This window comes from Rhagoletis zephyria, unplaced genomic scaffold (genome assembly GCF_001687245.7).
Source record: "Rhagoletis zephyria isolate East Lansing unplaced genomic scaffold, Rhagoletis_zephyria_1.1 Rzeph_scaffold_00097, whole genome shotgun sequence".
In the NCBI taxonomy this organism is placed as follows: Eukaryota; Metazoa; Arthropoda; class Insecta; order Diptera; family Tephritidae; genus Rhagoletis; species Rhagoletis zephyria.
The window spans coordinates 139,988-164,829 of record NW_016157181.1 but is presented as its reverse complement, the minus strand read 5'-3'; the positions used below and the strand labels follow the sequence as shown (position 1 = coordinate 164,829).

Genomic DNA, 24,842 nt, shown 5'->3' with positions numbered 1-24,842 from the left:
TTTTTTGATTTCAAAATAAATAAATAGGGGTATACTTTTTTCGATATAGAACAATCCTAGTTTAGACTTTTTATAGGAATTTTAATTATAGCAAAGGTGTCTGGACAAACCACATTGTAAGTTTATAAAAGCGTTTTAGCGTTAAGCGCTTTTAAAAACTCGATTACTGAGCAAAGCATTCCCTTAAATATGCTAAATCAATAAAGATTTAACTCAATCTTTTAATGTTTTTATCCAATAGTATAGGAATTGCAAAGGCGCGGTGCCTTTAAGTTAAAATATCTTTACATTTATGCCAAACTCTTCGCCTTAACGTGTTTCACAGAAATACATTTCTTGGGTTTGAGTGAAAAGCAAAGCAAACAAATGAAATGACACAGAGATATTTTTTAAAATGCTAGCAAATATCAAAATTCCTAAAGCTGACTCAGTGGTTGTATCTTATAAATATATTTATAATGCTTAATTCTGTTGGTAAGTACTTTGATAAACCTTCACACTAGTTGTGGTGTTATAAATAATTTATTTTTTTGTATTACCAATTCGACGCCTCTAAACCATACTATGCTAAATCTGCCTAAAACTCTAATGACTTAGCATGGTATGGTTTGGAGGTGTGGAATTGTCGTACAGCCATGGCTTGGAACTGCTCATTCGCAGTTTCTGAAGATTCTTTCATCAACCCTTTTAGTTGAAGCTATATTATGGCTACTATCAAACAACCAAAATTTGCCTCAATGCAAGCCATGTCTGTTTGGATATCTTCAAGTTCAAGCTTTTACAGCTTCATCGTTCAGCTGTTGTTAACGATCAAATGCTTGAGGCCTCATTGCGAGAGTAAATATGTGGATTAATGCATTTGTGTTCATTTTTCGTTTCCCCTCCCCGAAAATGCACAACACTTTTGCCATATATGGAAAAATATGCACATATAGGATATGCCAAATATTTACATGTACTTACCGGTAGAACTGCCAGATATATGCAAAAAAAGACTTTTCAAGTTTTTTCCTAAGATTTGCCAGTCCTGGTTATAGCGCAAAGTTTGTTATATAAAATATAGTTATTGGTTCGATCTTTCCGGCTCCAGCAAGTGATCAACACATTACAAAAATACGCCCGTGAATTAAATTTCAGTGAGAAATCTCTAATGCTGAGGGACACACAGATTGCTTTCAAACCGAGAGCCAACGCAACTCCCCGCCTTGATCATTTTGTTGTAACCTTTTATGGGTTTATCTTTTATTCTTATACCTATCTACAGTGTGACCAGTATATGCTCATACAAAACTTGTCAATAAAATATATTAAAATCAACTCAGTAAACTGGATTATTTTTAATTTAAAATAGCGTATGAAAATATTTCTTAAACGATGACATACTAAATATGTGTTATGTCGGTGGGTTAGATCTCTTTATATCGTTATAACTGACATACGTTCTATAATTCGTTAAAAAAAAGATTTGTTCCCAAGGGCGAATGGCCACCGAGCTCTGCTGTCTGTAATCCCATGGACTTTTGCATTTGGGGTTATATGCTGCAGAAACTTAGCGATTACAAATACTGCAACTTTATGGTTTTTAAAGCAGCCATCCTCGCCTTATTTAAACGTGTTGTGGCAAACAAAGGCCATCTAATAGAGTAACTGCCTTTTAAACCAAATTTTTATACTTCAAACCGTAACCGTTTCAACTTTTCCAAACACAGCTTTGATTAATAAAAACAAATTTTTATTTTATTTTTTTATGGACATAAACTGGTCACACTGTACAAACATCGAATCATAGTTATAGAAAGGGAACGGACTTTATGGACATTACTTTTTTTTTTGCTAAAGAGATAAAGTATATACGATTAAGAATGTCCATGATTTAGCTTTCTCTGATTCTATATATACACATTTGATGTTGGCTTTTTTAAGATATTTGACTTTTTTTGTCTTTTCTAACTTTCAGTTGTGAAGGGCAAGGAAAAATCCCTTATTTCTGATAATATGGAACTTTTAAATGTACCATAATTAAATTGGGGGCCACTTGTATCTACTCACGTCAGCGAACGTTTAGTACATTCAAGGCTTTTCTTCGCGAAAATCGGGTACAAATACTGCCAGAAAACTTCAAAATACATCTTGTGGTTCAGTGTTACTACAACTATAGAGATTAAAGTTTTGCGAGTAAAAAACTCGAGAAGAGAAAATAGATTCAAAGTAAAAATCTTTCATATAAATAAATAGAGACAGGGAGAGGCGTGAGTGTGAATAGCTTGAGCTGCTGTCAGACAGGAATAAGGCGCGCAAATTTTATAAGAAAATAAGAAGAGTGTCGTTGCAGTTGCTTCAGTGTACAAACTCGACTACGAACACAATTTTGTATTTTTAAAAAAAACGAAAACGTAAAAAAAATGTGTTTCTCGTACGCGAAATGAATTACATGGACCAAAAAAAATTTAAAAAATATCGGTGCGGCAAATGTTAAAACTGCTTTTCAGAGGTCAAAGTGTCGAAACCCCGTGTTTTTTGCAATATTTTAGAAGCTCAACAAAGAAACAAAAGGTGATAGAATCTTACACTTTGGCTTAAAATTAAAGCCAGAACCCTCGACTACTTAACCTGAAAATACCGTTGCTGTACCTTGGGCTGATGCTCTCTTATAGTCATTTATGGAGCGGCAAAAACTGATTTTGGCGAAGTTTGAGTACCTGCCGCAATAAAGCAAAATGTGAGAGAACCTTCCATTTAGACTTAAATTAAACTTGAACTTTCGACTACAATCCCTGAAAACACCATCCTTGCACCTTGACTCTAAGGCAACTTATAGCCATTTATTGAACAGCGAGATCTAAATTTGACACAATTTCAATAGCACAATACTCCAGTATTTTTGTTATTGTTCAATAAATGACTAGAAGTGACCATCGGGTCAAGGTGCAGGGATGGTATTTTCTCAAATATTGCAAAAAACCTGATTTTTTGACACTTTGACCACGTTATTCTCAAAATCTGGAGCTGATGGAAACTTTATACTTACAGACTCGTAATCAGCACAGAAAAGTCTATCAAAAATGGCTTTTACATTTGTCGCACCAAAATCAGTGTTGTCCTGTGTTATATTTACGAATTGCAGATCACTTAACTACATTTTCTGTATCTGGATTATCTGTAATGATGATTTTCTTGTTTTGCTTCCATTTATCTTAGCGTATCGCTATTCCTCCCACATCGAACTATCAAAAGCTTTGATTATTTAATAAAACGCAGCCACAATAAAGTATTTTTGTAAACTACCTTTAAATTGATAACATTTTTTAATAAACAATTTTCAGTACATTTGGTTATACCTCTTGCTTTCCGGACTGATATTGGGGCATATCTGTAGTTATGTATAATTAAATCAAATACCTCTGAAAGGTAAACTTTATGAAACTATTATAGTGATATAGTTAAAAGTGATAATCGGAACAAAGTTGCTATTTAATAGGTAATTATGATACGAATATAGCAAGTTCCTCTTTAAATTATAAGTTATATTTAAATACATAAATATGTAGATTTGTATATACATCAAACGTAATAAGGAGATTTAAATCAAAGTTTTATACACTTCGTTATAAAACAGGTACCCAAAATCTTTAGTTAGAATCGATAATTAACAAATCAGTTTTCAAAGGTGATGCAATGAAGTATGAATCGTCTCTTTATCTAGGATTTTAAAATTCGTTCTACTAAAACTTCGAAATGAGGTAAGAAAGATTCGGATTGCAGAAGGTGTTTTACATAAGAATCGGTTAGAACGGAGCGGTAGTATTTCCACTTATTTGAGACTCATATTCTGTTTCAGAAGAAATCACTTTTTTTAACCGACTTCACTAAAAGGAGAAGGTTATCATTCGTCGGAATATTTTTTTGTTATGTATGTTACCGCATAACTTTGGACCACGTTAACCGATTTCAATAATTCTTTTTGTTTTTTAAGGGAAGGTGTTACCTCATAGGTGGTCCCATATTAATTCGGTTTACATCCGATTATTGGATCATGAAGGAATTAATGATAATCTAAAATTTGTATAAATAAAATGACTTGTTTTTCAGACCAGTTAAAGAATTTAGACTCTTATAAGTAATTTTTAGAAAAAAAACACTTCAACTCTCATATATAAAAAAAATATATATATATATCTCATGATACACTGATCGGATCTTAACCCGATTAGTATGGGACCACCTCTGAGACACTACCTTTCCGATGCAAAAAGAATTATCGAAATCGGTTGACGTGGTCCAAAGTTATGCGGTAACATACATATAACAAAAAATAAAAAAAATTCCGACGAACTGATAACCTCCTCCTTTTTTGGAAGTCGGTTAATAAAATAGACTAACTAACTAACTCAAAAGGATTTTCGTATGCTTATTATGCTAAATTAGTTCTTTAGTATATTGATGGAATTTAAGGAATGAGAACTTTTGAATTTTTTACTTGTTTTAATTTTTTAAAATACATTAAAACATCTGTAAAACGTTTTTAAATGTGGATACATACATACTTAAATATGTTTTTCTGAAATACATATGACACCTGTTTTTGGTAGTCTAAAACTTCCATTAATTTAAGCTGGATGTGTGCATGAAAAATAAGTTATAACCCTCCGCTTTGTATATTTTTTATGATTGGATTTCATTTGGTTTGAAGTGTAAATACATACACACATACTACATACAAACATATGGATCAAAAATGAATTCAGTGCAGTTATTTTTTGATATCTGAACAAAATTTAGAAAATGCAACACACATCTCTGTTTTTGGTTTATTAACTCTGAAATGCTGCTCGAATTTTTTAACAACTATTGGTGTTAACTTAATTTTACTCTGTAAAATAACTATTTACCATTCAAAATTTATAGGTGTTTACCCTTCAATTGATATCTGCTCGCATCAAGTGTTTGCATTTTTCCTGTAAAATACCAAACTATTTTTCTAAACAATTGCCATATCAAATCTGAATCTGAATTTAAATTAAACAAAATATATCTTTTTTGTTTCGTTTCTCTGTATTTGGTTTTTCATTACAGTGCACAGAGCAAAATAATGCTTAACAAGCGGATGATTATAACTATAAGACTGAATATTTAGTTTAACGGTCGCAAAGGACCGCAAAGGATCAGTTCATAGAGCAGCAAGAATAAAAATAATGATAATTACAAATAAACAAATACTAACTATATATAGATCCAAATGTAAACTTGAATTATTCAATGAAAGTGTCTGGATTGAGTGGATAAGCTATGACCGTTAATGCCACTAATTGCGTACATACAAATATACAAATAGCGAAACTAAAAAGGAGATCAAGTATTATAAAAAAAAATGAATTTAAGAAATACTTGTGCGTGTTTTTTTTTTTGTTGGAAGAAGAAATGTACTATACAATTTATTTGTATGTATGTATATTAATGTTAAGATTGAAACTTTGTTATGACATTGTTGTTTCCTTTCTGTAAAGATCAAGTAAAAAGTTTAATGTTCATCACTTGATAACAGTGTTACTATGTAAATGCATTTAAAATATATACACAGAAGTTATATATATATATATAACAGATACTGTAAAATTTGCCTACTTGTACTGTACTGCTACCACTTAAATGTAATATTTTTCTACTCTAAACGGCTTAAATGTCTCAAAAACGGTTTCGAAAGTTTAATGTCTATGAAAATTTAAAGTTATTTCGTACGTCAAAAACTAATGTGAAAAGGGTATAAATTTATTTTACAAGAGGAAATATCCTTCACTTGCTACCGTTGTCCATTCCTTTTGAGCTCTATAATTACAACTGAATGCCTTTGAATTAGCTACGGGTAACATGAGATGTTATTTGTTCATTAAAAATTAAGTTGTACTGTGTCGATGGTATCTACTTCCCCTTTAATGGAGAAACCACATTTTCGTGGTTTTTTCGTTTTTTTTTGTTTGTAGAAAATAAATAGGATCGATAATGTTTTTGTCTCGTGGAATCTGAATTCTTATTGCTTTACTCCTGATTGCAAAACACAATCATTTTGATTCTATCACAGTTTTTCCGTGACATTCTTTGAGTGAAAATAAATAAAACCTCAGACATGCTGGACTACGATTTTGTCCAGCGAAAATGAATATGCTGAAAAAGAAGGTTTAAATTCGTTCGATTTTGTATTTATATTCGTGAAACTTTTTTGTGTTGATAGAGCAATAACTACTTGTATGTAATACGCTGAGCTTTAATGCAAATAAAACAAAAGGAATGGATAATCTTAACCGTATTTCTATAACTATAAATATTACGAGTATCTCATGTCATTTCGCTCTTTACATAAATATATCTATAGGGTTAGCATTGGTGTTCCTAAACATAACTGCCTTGTAACTTCTTAATATTATGCTGAGAACGGTTTTTTTTTTTTTAATCTTAATTCAATTCCATTGAGCAGAGTGGCTTGAAAGACAAGAGTGACTATCGTTAGCTGCGACTCGTTGAGGTATTGCAATTTCTCAAATTGTTACTGAAAATTATAGTTACTGTTTTAGAAAAAATTTTGTTAATTCAAAAGTGGATGATGGTCGTAGTTTGGATTAGTCTGTGCTCCGATAAAAAAAATGCTTTAAAAACTTGGAGTTAGCGTTTATTGGCCATGAAACACATATGTATATATTAACCATTTTTCGCGTGGCTATTATTGCTAATTGAATATTTATTATATACAAGGCAGGAAGTCTCAAGATGAATTATATTTCGGGATGTATGTGCCTCTCCTTAAAATGCTAGTTTTTATTTAAAGACAATTTAACCAAATTATTCTCTTCCGTATCGTCTAAGCATACAACAAATTTGCTTCCCTATCTTTTTATAACCGTTTTTTTTTCCTGACGGTGTTATCCATTTCCTTCCATTCAAAGTACGCAAAAAAAATTATTAAAAACCAATGGAATTTTTATAAACGAAACTTACACTTGCATTTTATCATACTAAAATCTAATGGGCTGTAAACTGCATTCCAAAATTTTCCCAACCTTTGCACGAAGTTTGAAACTTACTTGGCGTTTGTTGCATGGTTTATTTTAGATTCTTCTAATTTTGGTCACATGTGTAACTAAAGCGATTGTGTGGTTTTTAGCTAACAAATCCTCGTGCATAAGGGTATTATAACTTTGTTCGCATAATGGTTATATAACGGTATTTTTGAAAAATGTAAAAACCGATATTTTTGTAAATATTGGATCCAAATTGTCGAAATTTAGTATGTAAAGTAGAATTTTGGTACAAAACAAGATTAGTATGAAATTTTTGGAAAATGTGCGTGACCCCGTCCACTTATGATAAAATGCTGTATCTCAGTAGCCGCTTCACCAACCCTTCCCTTCTTTGAAAGGGGGCAATAACCACCGCCACCTCCCATATAACGAAAATTTACAGAAACACGAAAACTGCGATAAATCAGTAAGTATTGAAGGGAATTTATTCAAAATTGATTATTATATTAACCACTTAGCAGAAAATTTGATTATTGGAAATTTTTAGATAATGGCCGTGGCGCCGCCCACTTATGACCACAAATGTGTATCTTGGTAACCGATTTATCAATTTCTACCAAACTCGGTGCACCATTCGTTGAAAATTATTCAAATCGGACTAAAATTACACCCGCTTCCCGTATAACAGTAACTTTCATAAATACTAAAACTCCGATATTTCAAAAACCGACTACGCTAATTTACTCCAAGTTAATACTTACAACAATTTAGTCCAAGTTAATACTTACAGCAATCTCTCTTTACAATAAATAAGACTGTTATAGACTTTTAGGGATTGGGGAAACACCGCCTATTTTATGACTACAAAGGTGTACCTAGGTGTCTAGGTAACCGCTTTATAGATTTCTACCAAACTTGGTTCAATTATTTCATTAATTCTAACTCAGCATATTATCTCGAACGTTTGAAATCGGAGAAACATCCCTGCTTATCATGCAAAGGTAGTTTAGAGAAAGTTACGATATTTGATACCTGCGCCGGGTATATAAAATTTGGTTTCGTCCGAACTTATAATTCTTTACTTGTTTTGATTTGTATTTGTTTTTGTAATAATATTTTGGATCTCCTTGGTCCTAAATACACTCGAACAGTTCACTTATTCTTTGAGGAATTTAAATAATGTAAAGGGTTACAATCCATTTTTAAGTTGTTTGTCCTTCCTTAACGGTTGAAATTCGCAGCGCACACATCCAATGCCGGACATAGCTATTATCAATAGGGTACTCCAGAGTTTGCTTTTTTCATAACTGGGGCATAATTAGGCTGAAAAATTAGCCATGAAATTAATGTACACGACATCAGATGCAAATTAATCCCAAATTATAATGCATGCACGTAAATTTTCTCCTGGAGAATTTTTAGAGAGAAAATTGGAACTCGTATAATCCATATGGTTTGAATGACTTTTCTTTTTTATTCATTTTTGGTGGTGGAAATTTTTTAGACTGTCTGTGGAGCAAATACCCTTCTGCATAAACAACTTGCGTCCACGCAAACATCCAGTACGAAAATTGCATACCATTGCCTTAAATTTCGACTCGACTAGTGTATTAGAACAGAAAAACTTGGCAGCACTGTATATATGCGTTTGAGCTATGCTTAATTAATCTGTAAGAGATAAATAATAATGCAACATATCATGTACAAAACAAACTATCACCCAAGACTGGGATTAGACCGCCTCTTCTGCGGTTTTCAACCGGATTGAAAACGTTTGGGGAGTTCTCACCAGAATCTCTTATGAAGGAAACAAACAATTAAAACTTAGATTAGTTGAGAGCATGATGTGATAGAGTGACAAAACTTAGCTCGTCACTGTTGTGATTTCTAGTGCGCCGTAAAACGTGCCCCAAAAATTCGACTCTAAATGCTAGAAAAATATACAAAAACTTAAAAATTTTAGTTGTAGCGGCATATTGGTTGCAGGGGCAACAAAGGTTGCAGGCGCAGTAGAAATCACAGCAGGGATGAGCTAAGGTTTGTGACTTTGTTAGAATACGGCTGTTACTCTCAAAATTTAGGCAATTTTATGGTGCATTCAGGACTACGGAGATCCAAAACATTGCCAAAATGAATAAAATAAAAACAACTACAACTACAAACAAAAACAATAACACGATAACCCCAAAAAGTGCTGTAGTGATGTTTAAAAAAATTAGGGTAAATATTGTCCATCCATTGTGTTCATAACGGTTCTCATAAGATAGTGAACCAAATTTGTTGGTATTTGCTGTATGCTGAAAAAAAATTGTAGTAATTGCTAATTGCCTTTGAAATAGAAACTAGCGGTACGGAATTGGAAAAGAATTTACAAATTGATACAAAAATGTATGTATATTTCATAATGGAAAACCATTTCCCAATTTGGTATACAATTTTAGAGGTCACTTCGAAGCCAGTCTTACAGCCCGATTCTGTGCACTTGATAAACTGAAAATCTTTATAATTTGTCAATTTTTTATAATTTATCAAAAATTGGTATTCTAGCACAGAAATCAAAAGCTCATTTCTTGATAAATTATCAAGATTGGAAATGCTATTGACAAATTGAAATTTCATGTGAAATGTATAAATTTTGTATATTAGAATGTGAAGGAAGCTTTTACTTGATAAAAATCTTGATACATTTTTTGTTACAAAATATTTATCAAGAAAACACAGAATTGGGCGGTTAAATAATAAAATAAAATCTAAAGTAATATTCCACCACAGGGCATATTCAATTGATTATTGAACACGCAGATTATGTCTTTATATTTTTGTTTGAAGTAGTAGATGTTATAAGTGGAAGTGGAAGTTAATAAGATTCTATAAAATCCCTCCTGTAATGCAATAATTATAAAATAATATCGAACATATACATATGTACATAGATTCCTGAGTATTTGTGTACCTAAGCCAATGATAATGAAAACTAATACAAGAAACTACAGGTACATACTAGAGCTCCCGATATTCGATAAATCGAATACTCGCATTATTCGAATATGATGCTATTCGAATAGTAAAATTCGATTAGCTGTATTTAAATAATCGCCCACTATCGATCATTCGAATAATTGCTCATTGTCAATTATTCTAATAATAACTGGTGCGCGATTATTCGAATGTTGAAATAAGTATACACACTGCAAACCAAAGTTCCCAAGATCTAAACGAACTCTTTCGGAGAATATCATATCTTTAACGATTTTTTACGAATCTTCAAAGAAAATTATATGAAGTGGTTGACACGAACTCGTAAAGAAATTTCTGTACGGAAAATAAAGAAAATTCTGTAAAAATTCTGCAGGAAATTCTTCACATAGCAGAATTATTTTCACTGGTTTACCGATTTTCTTCCGAAATTTCGTAAAAGAATCGAAGTGTGCACAGTTTATTTCATTTTAGAAAATTCGGCAAAAAATCGGATGAACACACGTGTACACAATTAAGTAAATTGAAATGTACGAACATACGTGGTTTTTTTTTGAGAAGTCCCTTGAAGTGACCACAATGTAAAATATCGAATTTTTCGTTAGGTCTCCGGATATCAGATATTAACGAATTGCAACATGGGCCATTTTTTATTTTTTATCGAAATGATATTTTCATTTCCCAATACCAGACGCTCATACATACATGTGAAGTAACAATTTTTCTATTTATACGCACAAAATTATTTGTATAAGTTTTTAAATTTCCGTAATTCTGCTTTGTAAATTTCAAAGGCTTCTAAAAACGAACTAAAAAGTTCTACAGACAAATTTATACGTATTGAAAACTTGCTACTTCATATCGAGCCCTAACCGCCAAAATAACGTAAGCGACATGCTTTTAAAAATTTCCTGTTTGATGCAGAAATGCATCTATGTGCTCTAGGAATATTTCTGCATCGAAAATAAAAATTTGAAGAAAAAGTCTCTTACGTTCTTTTGGCGGTTAGGGCTCGATATTTATGAGCTCCTTGCATTGGGAAATGAAAATATCGTTTCGTAAGAATAAAAAAAATATATATGTATAAAATTGACCGCGAGAGGTTTCTTCATGGCTTCAAAATGTTATGGACTGAATAATGAAAGCTGCAACAAAGCTTGTGCAATATACATATTTCATTGATAACAAATTTCCTCCATTAGTACTTCCTTGTCACCACTCTGTTCCTTCTTAAGGACTTCTTTCACGTGATTGCTTAGCGAGGAAGTGGTAGGGTGGAAGCTAAGGACGGATCCAAAAATGGAACAAGTAACTTGCTTGCCATCACTGCCCTTTATAAAAAAAACTCCAGTGAACTTATTTTTCTTGCACTCATGTTCACAAAAAAAAAAATAAATCTATACATAGTATAAAGGAAAGTCGAGATTATTTATTTTGGAACGAATTTCCGTCATCCCTTGTCAAGTTTGGTTTGCAGACAAACCGGTTTCGGCATTGTGCCATCTTCAGTGTCATTTTTCGTTCTGTCTGGTTCGAGTTTTTGTCCTTAATTTATGTTCATTTATCTTAGGTAATGTGATTTTCGTCGATGATTAATTATTAGAAATGCCATGGGGTCCTTTTTTATTTCAGAAGCAGGTAATAGGTTGGTAGGTTCGCTGTCTCGATATTAACATCCGTTATGTTGTCTCTGTATGGTTTTTGCCTGCAGGTAGGTAAAAGTCGGTGATTTTTGTCCTGGTGGTACTTTGTGGCGTGTTCGGAGTGTCCATGCCTGTTGTTTTGTTGTTATTTTTCCTTTTCTCGTAAATTAATTTTAAGGGTTCGAATATAACATCCGATGCGGTATTTGTTTGTTCGTTTATTATTTTGCCGTCGAATGTTTTTAGTTTGTATATTTCCATATTTTCTAGTACGTTTAGTCGTTGGCCTTTATGTTGTACATGCAGTAGTTTCGCTGACTTTCTTATTTGCGTTGGTGAACATTTGTTGTTAAACATGTGGCTAGCAAAATTTGACTCTGGTATTGCACTCGGTTTCTGTGTCTTTTTGTTATAGTCCCTTATATGTTCGGGAAATCTTGTTTTTATTTTCCGTCCTGTTTGACCTATATAACTATGCTGGCATTTGCAAGTTAGTTTATACACTCCTTGTTTATCCAATGGGTCTTCTCGATTTGTGGTGTTCCGTAGTATCCGTCCTACGTTGTTATTTGTTCTGAATGAAGTGCGAAGGTTGTGTTTCTGGAACGGCTTTGCTAGTTTGTACGTTGACTTTCCAGTATAGGTTAATACCGCCCAATTTGTGTCATTGATTTTTTCTTTGTTTGACCTTCTGTTTTTGTGCTCCCTTCGGATTTCCTCTAGCAGATCTCTCTTGTATCCGTTATTAGCCGCTATGGCATATATTGCGTTCAGTTCGTTTTTGTATCCTTCTTTTGTTAGTGGTATTTGCTCAATTCTATTGATCATTTGTCTAAAGGCGGCTTTTTTATGCTGATGAGGGTGGTTCGAAGTATTATGTATTATTGTATCTGTGGCTGTGGGCTTCCTAAAAATTTCATATTGCAGACTACTGGTGTTTTTATTTACTTTGATCGTCAGATCTAAGTAATTTAGCTTTCCTTCCATTTCTTGTTCCATTGTGAACGTTATGTTGCTGTGCTGTTTGTTGAGGTATTCCAATATCTGTTCTTCATTTTCCTTTGTTATAAGACATATGATGTCATCAACGTATCTGGCGTAGAACGTCGCTCCTAGTTGTGACATAAGATACTCCATGTACCTTTCTTCCAACTTCTGCATGAATACCTCCATAAGAATCGCCGATGTGGGGTTGCCCATGCCTAGCCCGTTTGTTTGCATGTATACGTTGTTATTAAATTTAAAGTAGTTTTGACGCAACGTCGTTCTGAGTGCGTTAGTTATCTCCACGGCGATTTCTCTGTTTCTTGTTTTTTCTGTCAGTATTTTGAATAGGATATCTATTGTTTCCGTTATGGGTATCGATGGGTATAGATTTTTTATGTCGAATGATACCAGCTTAGTATCCAACGTGATAACTGAGTCTTTTAATTTTTCAATCAATTCCGTTGTACTAGATATTGTGTTCTTATTGGGCAATCCAAGGTTATCCTTTTGTATAGTTTTTAAATATTTTGATAGTTTGTAGCTTGGGGCCGATTTGTGGTTTATGATTGGTCTCATAGGTGTGCCTGATTTGTGGATTTTAGGTAGTGCATTCATCGGAGGAGCTGATGGATTCATAGTTGTCAAAGTATGTATTTGGTTCGCATTTATTATTTTTGTAGATTTCTTTATAGTCTCTTTTATTGCGGCTTGGTATTCCTCAGTAGGATTCTTTACTAATTTCTTACAATTGGTTTCTTTGATAAGTTGTTTCGTTTTTTGTATGTACTCCTCTCTATTCATTAGTACAGTTGTGCTTCCTTTGTCAGCTTTGGTCGTGATTACGTTGTTATTTTTTAGTTTCTGTTTGAGACCTTTGATTATATTATTTTCGTTGCCCTGTTTTCTGTTTCTTTTGGCTTTGATTTCCTTTTCAATTAACTGTTTGCACATGTGTCTAGTGTGTTCCTGTTCCTCTTTCGGCAGCATAGATATGGCTATCTCCGCATCTACAATTGTCTGCTCGATTTCCTTTTTCTTATTATAATTCTGGATATTATGTTTGAGTCCCTTTTCTAAAAGTCGAAAGTCGAGGTTCTTTATACGCGGTAATCTTCAAAAGTACTGAACGGATTTTGATGAGATTTTCTCTAATATACTCTGTACCGACAGGAGAGTGACCTTTTTTGCTTAGAATTTAAATAGGGTTGCCACCTGTCTAAAAAACTATTAGATCCACACCGTTTGTTGGATTGCAAAAGATGAGGTGTCAAATGAAAGGGGTTGGCCTCTAGAAAAGCACTAATGTTTTTTTTGAATAGGGTCGCCACCTGTTAATAAAATTACTATATTCAATCATAATAAGCGTAGGCATCAGTTCTGCACCGTCACTGTCAAACGAAAAGACTTAGCCTTTACATGAGCAATAATATCAAGAATGATAGAATACAAGATTGCGCCCATCAGAGAGGATTTTTGAGAATAACTTTTGTGTGATGCGAGAGATAAATGCCCAAACGTGAGCAAGAATGGAAGAAGAAGAAAAAATGTTGCAAGGAAAACCTAAACAAGTTGCACAAGTGTGACGTCATACAAACAGCGATTCTGTCAAATTCACTGGGAGAGGAATAGCGGTACTGTGATGGGCGCAACCTCTATTTCTCTCAATCGTGCAATAATATAGTATTTTTCTGAGTAGGGTTGCCACCTCTTAAAAAGTTAAAAGATTTTAGCCGTTCGTTGGATTACAAAATGAGATACCAAATGAAAGGACCTGGCCTTCGCATGTTCAAAAGCTTTCGTTTTTGAATAGGGTTGCCACCTATTTAAAAATTACTATCTTCTATACATAGTATAAAGGAAAGTCGGGATATTTTGGCCACGCTAATCTGAAAAGCTACTGAACGGATTTATACGGAATTTTTTAATTATAATCTGTATTGATAGGAATATTATCTTTACTACCTTAAGTTCCTATAAGGTCTAAAAAGTTGTTAGATCCACATTGTTCGTTGGATTGCAAAAAATGAGGTGTCAAATAAAAGGGCTCGGCTTTTAGATGTTCAATAACGTATTACGTTTTGAGTAGGGTTGCCACTTTTTAAAAATTATAAAATCTCCGTTTGTTTGTGAAAACTGAGGCACCAAGTGAAAGGGTATGGTCTCTGCATGTGCAATAAGTTTTTATTTTTTGTTTGAGTGGGGTTGCCACCTTTTTAAAAATTATGTATGTATAATACGCGAGGGCATTTTTTGTTCGTTAGATTTGGACAGTTCATTCGATTTAAAAAAATGAGGTGTCAAAGGAAAAGGCTTGACTTTCCGATTTGCAGTAAGGTTTTATTTTTCGAAGAGGGTTGCACCTGTGCGAAAAATAAAAAAAAATGTAGGCAGTTCGTCGGCTAGTAAATTTATAAATTGTAATTTTTTTGTTTGATATACATCTACTCCAGGGTACAATAATAACAGTATTGTCTTGCCAGTGAGCACATATTCCGATCTGCCTTATTTGAAAAGATCATTGTTGCTCACACTAAAAGGTTTACTGCTAGGGAAAAGAGATATTTCCATACCCCTTATACCATATATGGACAATTAATTTTATTAATTTACAAAAACCAAAAAAAAAAAACATTTTCTTGGTATGCAGTTTTATAGCCCATTTTTAGTTTAATAATGTGTAAATTTCAAATGTCTAAAAATTCGCGTTGATTTTTTACATTTTTTTGCTGGCTGTCCTACGCAATTTTTTTCCTATAAAAAATGTAAATTTTTTTTAGCATGTAAAACATTGCGAATATTAACAAAAAAGAGCCGTACGGTACGCTCAATTTTGGGAGTAACAGTACATACATATCGTCGATGATACTGCAAAACGGTCTATGTCTATTAGTACCTTTGGCAATTAGATGGTCTCTTACTTGCACCGGAATGCATCTGCATATCGTTATACCCTAATAAATGAATTACAAAACTGTCTACCTTTGGCTGATGAAGATTAACTATTGCCGTAAGCGATCAGATACAGATAAAAGATCAATCAAGCACCAGAGATAATAAGTGACATAGAACGTTTTGCAGTACCACGTACGATATGTAATTATAAAGGCATCCACACATACATATGTACATATGTGCGACTCTGCCGTGCCGTGCCGGCCGAAATTACAACAATGCAGACCACAATTTTAAATTAACAGCCAGACACGCGATTTTGCTGCAACGATTTATTTGAACATTCACCATTCTTTTTCAGTCGTGCCGAAATCGCAGACTGCCGCGTTTTGAAAATGAAAGATTCCAATAGACGGATTTTACTAGATTGAAACATAAATGAACGTAAAAGAAGCAAAACATGTTTGATGTAGAAAAGTAATAATTTTATTTTTGTTGAAAAATATTTGTTGTTGGACTATAAATTGATACTGCGATAGAATCGCATAGATGTATCCGTATTTGCGTTTTCGAAGTAGTGAAGTCTGTACCAACAAAAATGGCGCGGATTCGTTCCAACAGAATCGCACAGGTGTGTGGATGCCTTAACGCTTGTTACAACGATCGAATGTTCGATTTTAAAAAGGTATCCGATTAATCGAAGCTTTGCGACTATTCGAATAATTGAATAGAATCAGTATTCGAATATTAACATTCGATTGGCAATCGTACAAATATTTGCCATTCGAACGTTCGAATAATCGAATTATTCGAATAAGTTCAAGAGCTCTAGTACATACATATATAAGTACAAGTATATAAATTGTCCAACTAACCAAATATTTTGAAAATATAAAAATCTGTATAAAGGTGTCCTTTCCTTTAAGGCAGGGTAATGCATATATGCACTATATATACATACGTTTTACAATTAGTCGTATTATTCTGTTGGTAAATGAGTATTGATGAATATGAACATTTTTTATGTGAATCAAAAACCGAAATTGAACAATAATAAAAACAATATCTTCTCGAATATAAAAATAAGAGATTTTTTAAAGTGTTTTTGGAATCGAAATGAGTTTCAGTTTTTTTTTCTACTCTGAGTTTGTATTTGGGAGAATAAAGGAAAGTTGATTAGGTAATTGAGCGTATCTTTTTGATGCTTTTTAAGTCTGAATAATTAAATCATAAAATTCCTTTTTGTTTTTTTGTGTGTGTTAGAAATTGTTTCAATGCTCATTTTTCATCAGACCTCCATACTGCCTTACTGTTTGTGAACTTTTTAAAATGTCCTTTCTTTTGAATTCAACTTCTTCTCTCTGCAACATGCGATTCAGAAACTATTTTTGTTTTCCAAAGTGCTAATCAAAAGTGTTTGCTAATTATAACCATTAAAAACTCACTATTAGAGCTTTTCACTGTCTTTCACTTTTTAAATATCATTGTAAGTAAATCACTCACACTATCTCACATAACACATCAAGGTAATCCAGCTACATATGTACCTGAAAAAAAAACACTTCAAGGTAATCCAGCTACATATGTACCTGAAAAACCCAGCATTGTCAAAGCACTCGTTTATTTAAGTTTCACAAACACCAAAAGCACAATTAGCACATATTCATATCACTTTTATAAACGCGCTTCAGTAAATGTTCTATCGCTTAAACATAATTTTAGACACTGAAACTAAAATAAATAAATATTTTCCATGGACATAATTTTTATGCTCATAATGAACTTCAACAGAGGCGTATTCCAACTCCACCCATACAGAGGGCAAGAACCGTAACGAAACGTCAGGACTCCTCTTATAAAAACAAAGAGATCGTAAAAAGTGAGTCAGCTCAGCGTGAGGATGAGCGCACTCTTTTGTCACTTAAATTAAAGAAAGCTGAACCTGTCTATATAATTGACGATGAAGACGAAGGAGAGGGCGAGGGCGAGGGGGGTCATGGCGAAGATCAGTTTGAATATTCTAAAGATGAATATGATTATGACGATGTAAACGATACGTTTTCTCCGAATACCTCAGCTGACCAGGGTGACACAGATTCGGACTACTTTGAGCGGCCACGACCTTCACCACGTTACACCAGCGATTCTGAAAATGACTACCGTCCTTATCGCCCCAGCCGCGAAGGTTTAGACTACATTTCCGGTCGTAGTACACCAGACCTGACAAGTTCTACGTACGGTGGGCACCGAAAATCTGTAAGTTTCGATCTAAGTGGGGATGAACGGTCCAAATCCGACTACGAACGCTCACGTACTCCCGATGGTTATTCACGTTATTACGATTCGGAACAAGAATATGGTAGTTCACGTGTCCGCATGCCGCGGAAAGGCATATTGCGCTCGGCGAGTCCATCGTCGTCCAACAATTCGACACTAGAGCGCAGCAGGCGCCCCGAAAAACTGCCTCCGATATTGCCCACAGTGGCGCGTATCAAAGAAATAGACTCGCCCACACTTCAACACGTTCGCTCGTCTTCTCCTTTAACTGGTGGGGAATCAAAAAGTAGCGGCTATCGAAGTCCACCACCGCAGCCTGAAAGAGTGCCGGTGTATACTGAAATCGAACGAGATAATCCTTTCCGTGAAGCATTCCTCGATAAATCTAAGACTGATGAGTACACTGAGTTGGCTCAAGCCATGTCTAAATCACCTTCAGCTCTTAAATCTCCACGTGAACAATTCTTCTTTGGCTCGAAGTCAACAGAAAATTTGTTGTCATCCGAGCGTTCACCTTCAAGTGGACGCAGTACTCCTAGTACTGTGGTTAGCGCACATTCAAAATCCACTGAGGATCTTATATCAAATTCAACGGGTGCCAAACCAAAGAGGATACCACCTCCTATAATGCCGAAGCCAAAAACGAAAAAAGCTGAGCTAGTTCATAATGTGGCGCTGGATGCTTTCCAAAAAGCCGATGTTGGTCACGGCGATTTTACGGTTTTCGAACATGATCCCACCACAAACACAATTCATGAAGTGAGATCGCCACCACCTCCGACAACGCCAACGGTTCCATTAACACCAACTAGTGGCAACATAGCAAAGCTTCCAGTGCGTATAAAAACTCCACGCAGCCCGTCGCGTCCTCGCGAAAGCCCGCCTCCCCCACCCATCAATTATGCTACAATGCCAAAGCCAACTTCGCCAGGTGTAAAAGTGAAAAGTAGTGAGGAAGCGTTTTACGTAGAGGTCTTACCACCTCTTCAACCACCACCTGATGACGAATTACCACCTTCACAGCGCCGCCCCTCGGAGTTCATACATGAAAATTCGCCCGATCACATTCTGGTTACTGAAGAAGAGCACCGTACAATCATGTTGCATGAGAATGAAATTCGCAATCAGTTACGTAACGTGGGTAAAAAGTCGCAAATCCCAGAGTTGGGTGCACCACACGAAGATGCGCCGCCAGTTCCACATTATGCAAGCATCAAACACTCGGTAAATCCATATATTCATAGTTCAGATGACAATTTAGATTCTTTACCACTTCCCCCACCACCCGAACACCTGCTTTCCTTTATGGCTCAGAATTCCGGTTGTGAAAGTAGTTCCTATTGCGATAGCGATTCTTCAACTATTAACATTGCTTCTCCTATTTCTTCTATTGTTTCTTTAAATGCAACCATGCAGCCCAGGTGGGATCTCTTGTCATCAACAGCGGCAATAAAGGCAGGCATTCCATCCAATAGTTCACTCTCCCCCACACAAATATTCCCCTCAGCGCAAATACTTCCAGTTCAGTACACAAGCCTTCCACAACCCCAACAGCCAAATACCACTCAAGTCCTAACTGGTCACTTGATCCCTACGAGTAAAAACAACGTCTCTAATTCCCAACAGAACCAATCGCTATTTACTGTAGGCGGCCTTGTATTGCTTCCACAAGCACAGTTCTCTGCAACAACGTCGCAGGCGTCACCATCGTCGTCATCATCGTTGGTTAGTACGCCTATTTTCTTGGCCAGCAGTGGTACAGCGGCTGTCACTGCCGGCTTATATATGAAGCCTCAACAACAGATGCAGCAACAGGCACCACATATTCACCTGCAACAGCGTACAGTCCTGGTGAGTGAATCGACAACCCAACCAACACAAGAACCATTTGTTTCGAATAGCGCCACAGACAGCCATACAAACAACATTGTCAACACTTTATCAGCGACTAAAGCCACTGCCACTCCAGACGCCTTCACAAGCAGATATAGTTCAAAACCAACATTAGCCACAACAGTCACTTCCCCCGTATCATCAACAGCTATATTTTCTTCCGAATCCCATTCCTCTAACAGCAACTCTACAGCATATACAATTAAAACCGCCAGTGCCGCAACAAAACCCGGACGGTCAATGGAAATACCAGTTGCTAAAATTACCTCTCCTACACCGTCGTACACCTCAATGCAATTTCCTACAATATCCGAAATAGTTGCGCAGAACTCAGCTGTGCCTATTCCCTCTTCCGGACGCCCCCTTCACATCAGCAGCGGTGATTATCAAAATACAGTACACTCATTAGATCTGTCCACCTCCACTTTGGCGTCAGTTGAATCAGAGTCGACTTCGTCGTTGCAGCGCACCGTGAATGCGGCCTCTTATTACGAGACGGCCGAAGAAATCTACTCCACCATAGAAGAGGAAGCCATCTACAGCAACACCTCATTTTTCGACTCGCGACGTAGTAGCGATACCTCCGTGAATTGTCGTTCTTCAACGTCACCCCCACCACCACCATTACCTCCCAAGCGGCCGCTAAAGCCAACTCATTTGAAATTGCGCACGGCTCCTCCACCGCCAGCCAGCGCGCGTCCATTAAATTTGCGTTCACAATCCCAACCACAATTGTACTTGACATCATCACCGATGTCTAGACCAAAGTTTGCTGGTGTTCTACTATCCGGTGCAATGTCACCACCCACTGGGAAGGAGACGACAGTGTGATTGTGATGGTTTGGGGGAGTACTGTCAAAACTGGTGCAGTGAGGCGGTAAATGTTGAGGGATTCTTAGCAAATTTAACTTTTGCTTTGTCTTCATTCCTTTCGATTCGAAGGCCACCTGTAACATAGTTCGTTTGGTCACTACACAGTTGGCGTGAAAATGTTGGGCATTTAAATAGCTTACATTCGAGTCAGATTTGTAGCTTATACTCCATCGCTTGCCAACTCACGCGCTAGACGCCTCGAACTGCTATTGGCGAATCTGCGTTTGCCTTTGTCGTATTATCCCTCAGTGAGGGTGGTGTTTTTGTAGCTTTGGGTAACCAAAATTGTGTAGATACTTATTTTCTGTGTTGACTTAAGTTCAAACCTTTAATTTGCTTTGTTTGAAATGCAGCCTTTTGAAAAAGCTTAGATTGGTAGTTTACTGAATGCATCTATATTTACAAAGCATACATATATCACTGTAGGTCCACGGGCTTAACATATCGTCGTTTAAAGTACAAAACCGCGTATCGTCATTCTGCAAAACCGCGTAACTGACATTGGCTGCCAAAAATTGGATTTGCTCAACAAGCTCTTGGCTCAATCCTTATTCATTCTTCCTGAAATATACTAGCCAGAAATGCGATTTCTTTATAAAAAAGAAAAGAAAGAAAATAATTTCTACAAGTTCACATACGCGGTTTTGCATTTTGCTGATACGCGGTTTTGCATTTTGTTGATACGCGGTTTTCCACTTTAAACGACGATATGTATTTATTTGTTGTAATTTTTGATTGAAAACTGTGAACTCTGTTTGTGGCGTTGTAAATGTATGCAGGAATAAATTTTCTAAAGCATTGCATTTATGTACATGCATTGAGCTACATAAAACTTTCATTCAATCCAAATAAATTCATCTCTCTGTTCTAATCCCATGTTTTTATAATAAATTTATTATTAAAATATTAAAGAAGGAAAATAAGCTGTGTAGGTACAGCCTTAACTATGAAGTCTCGTTTTCAGTCTAGAAGTCTACACAGCGCCCGGTACCGGGAAAAAGTGCTACAACAGATAAGAATTGTGCTTTAATTCGGTTCTTGCTTTTGTAGGCTTAAGAATTTCAACTCCATAGCTTATTAAAAAAATCTACATCGTGTCACAAAGACTAGTAAACAGTTTATGGACCAGTTCTGGTTTGCTCTTATTTAAAGTTAAGATTCGGGCTAAAATTTTTCTGTTCTTATTGTAACAATCTTTAGGCTATCTGTCTTTTGTGATTAATACATAATTTTAAAACAAAAGCGTCATCCTTGCACTATTAATATATGTATATACTAAAAATAGTTTGAATTGTGAGATAAACTATATATACATTTTGCATCCAATTAAAAATAGCAGCATAGGAACTTTTAATAGTCCGTAAGCCAAAAAATACCTACCTAAACATAGTGCTCGGTTTTACTTATAATAGTTTTTGACAACTTTTTACTTAATCTTATTTAGATCCCAAATGTAGCTATAAGCTTCGACAAATTCGCCTCTAATATTATTGTAATAAACATCAATTATATTTCGTTATCTAGATTTGTTTTATTTTGTGTCGTCTTATTTGTGTAATTTTCCATCAAAACAAATTCAAATATTTCTCGTTAAGGCTCGGAATGCAAACAAGTTTTTCAAAAAAATGGGAAGCTTATACATAATGGTTGTTTCTATAAGCCTAACGAGATTGCAATAGATATACATATATACATAGATATGTCAAAAATATGTGTATCAAAATGTGCAGAATAAAAATAGAAATCGATTAATCCATGTCTGTCTATGCGTCCATCTTCTCGTTCGTTCTCCCGACTTAATTAGGTTTTCGGCGAAGGTCGGTCGTGAGTGAAATGGGCCAAATACAAATAATAAAGGATAAAAAATAACCCCATTTATGACTCAATTGTCTTATCTTGGTCTGATTTTACAAAAAAATTATATTCACATGACAATAATACGACTATGTTGAATAAGGTTTTATCAATTAATTAACTTGGAATTGTTACACCGTGTGACAGTAAATGAATGAATATATTCGCGAAAATATGGGTAAAATATTGTAAAACCTCGTTTTTAATTTTTCACTCTGACGTCAGGATTTTTTAAGGACTTTGAAATTTAAAAAAATAAGATTAATTAAAAAAATTATTAAAGAATTTCAGTGCAATGTAGAATAACAATGTGGGTTCATAAAAGAGAAAATCCTGCAGAATTAAAAAATAAAAAAATTGTTGGTTGCATATGGACGAATGGGTATGGAAACTTTCCTTCTAAAATTTTATCCTTGAATATCCTTGAAAATTTGCAATATTTGTTTTTGAAAAAATTATATATTAAGGACTAATATACACACGACCACATCCTCAAATTTTGTCGTCCTAACTTTAATAACTTAAAAAATAAAATTGACTGAAAGCGAACTTTCAATACTTATTTGTCCTTGTAAACCAAAAAACTTTAAGGTTTTTCAATTCGGCTGAATGAAATGAGAAACATTTTGTACCTTTATTGTTATTGTACATTTCACTGATTTTTTAAAATAATTTTTGAATTAATCATATCTTTAAAATTTTAAAGTCCTTAAAAAAATCCTGACGCCGGTATATTAATTGTTCGCGTGCATTTTTGATTTTTTGTTTTTGACGCGTGGTGTTATTGGTATCTCGAAATAACGGAATCAGTTTGTACGTATTCATAGGAGCTAGAATCTAATGGAAAATTTTCGGAAGCAAAAATATACTTCAGCAACAATTAATCCTATATTTGTTTGCGATGTTTTGCTAAAATTTTAAAATTAACTCACGACTCTTGAATAAAGAGTATGGTTTCTCTTTCGATTTTTTTTTGTAAACTAGAAACTCCAGCACTCTGGTATTTTAAGAGCTAAAGATATATTTAAAACACTGATCAAGAAGGTACATTAAATTGAGGTACCGAATCAAATGCTCAAAAGAGTTAACAAAGCAATTTACAAAAAAAAAAACTTTTTTTTTTAACTTTTATGTTTTGTTAAATATAATGTAAACAGTTTATGGTATTCTTTTAATTTATCGTTTTTTGTTATTTATGAATTTGTTCAATAAAAAAATCAAAATAAAAACTTAATTTTTGAATAGGTCGATTTTAGGCAGATTTTTATTCGGAAATTTAAAGTTTTTCGAGAAGAAGATCTGGCAACACTGCACTCAACCAATCGAAGATGCTTTCATACATGGAGATACAATTTTTCTTAAACCAAATCAGACACAAGGAAATCGAGACTTGTGTTTGAACTTAGAAAGCGAATTCTTATTATCAAGAAAATATAATTTGAAAGTAAACAAGAATATACATATCTTCTAGATTTAGTCTTGATATACATTTAACTAAATAAGAAAACGTTTGTACAAATCAAGGAAATTTTTTCTTGAAAATTATTTAATAAATTATTTCATCCTCCGGGAAAGGAATACGTATGTCATTTTGCTCGAGGCGCTCAAACAGTCGCCATGGCCGACAGAGAAAATCTCTGTAGTACCTGTCGAGAGATTCGAGTTCGCGTTCTAGAGCACGGGTTCAAGCCCGGCCCTTCGGCAGGCAATGGTAAACCTCGAAGTGTATTTCCGCCATGAATTTCTCATAAAAATGCAATCGCCGTCCGGAGTCGGCGTAAAACTGTAGGTCCCTCCCATTTGTGTAACATCATCAAGGCGCAGGCCACAAATCGGAGGAAAACCTCGGCCAAACATTTACATATGTGTAAACGCCAATCTATTATTATTATTTTAAAAAGAAAAAAAAAACATGTAAATTATTTTTTATGGTAGTTGAGTTTATCCTTAGCTTATATTATTAAGTTATTTGCTTTAACTCATGCATTTTCCTCTTTAAAATGCGCATAAGCAGCCGAAGAAATTCACGAAATTTTTGGAATTAACTCGGATCCGGGAAATTTTCGATGACAACACTGGTAAAAACGGCCAGCTGTTGTCTATTGTACAAGTAAGCAAATAAAGTAGGCGAGCTCGGTGTCCGCGGTAGCCGAGTGGTGAGAGTTGCGCGCTACAAGCCTGTAGCTGGCAGGTTCGATTCTCGGTTGGAGCGATTGCGAATATATGATTGTCTATATGACATTTTTATACCCGAGCGCACTTGTGCACAAGGGTATTATAACTTTGTTCACATAACGGTTGTTTGTAACAGGCAAAACGAATCGAGATAGATATAGACAAATGTATAATAAACAGGGAACGGATTTTTAGGACCTAAAAACCTTTAAAAAATGCAAAATAAAGTAACGAAATAGGCTGGAAAAGGCAAAATAAGGTA

The 24,842-nt window shown here is 34.8% G+C and overlaps 1 protein-coding gene across 9 annotated transcripts in view; it reads left to right on the top strand.

Annotated features, from left to right (window-relative positions):
- LOC108376139 (scribble planar cell polarity protein) overlaps positions 1-24,842 on the top strand; it is a 483,715-nt gene that overhangs the window by 358,935 nt on the left and 99,938 nt on the right. For 8 of the 9 annotated variants that reach the window (XM_017632340.1, XM_017632355.1, XM_017632348.1 and 5 more), the window contains one exon: positions 17,300-19,009. The exons of the other annotated variant lie outside the window; for it this stretch is intronic. In XM_017632340.1, coding sequence (XP_017487829.1) covers positions 17,300-19,009 — 1,710 coding nt within the window. The remainder of the gene's footprint in view (positions 1-17,299; positions 19,010-24,842) is intronic. 9 annotated transcript variants of the gene reach the window in all.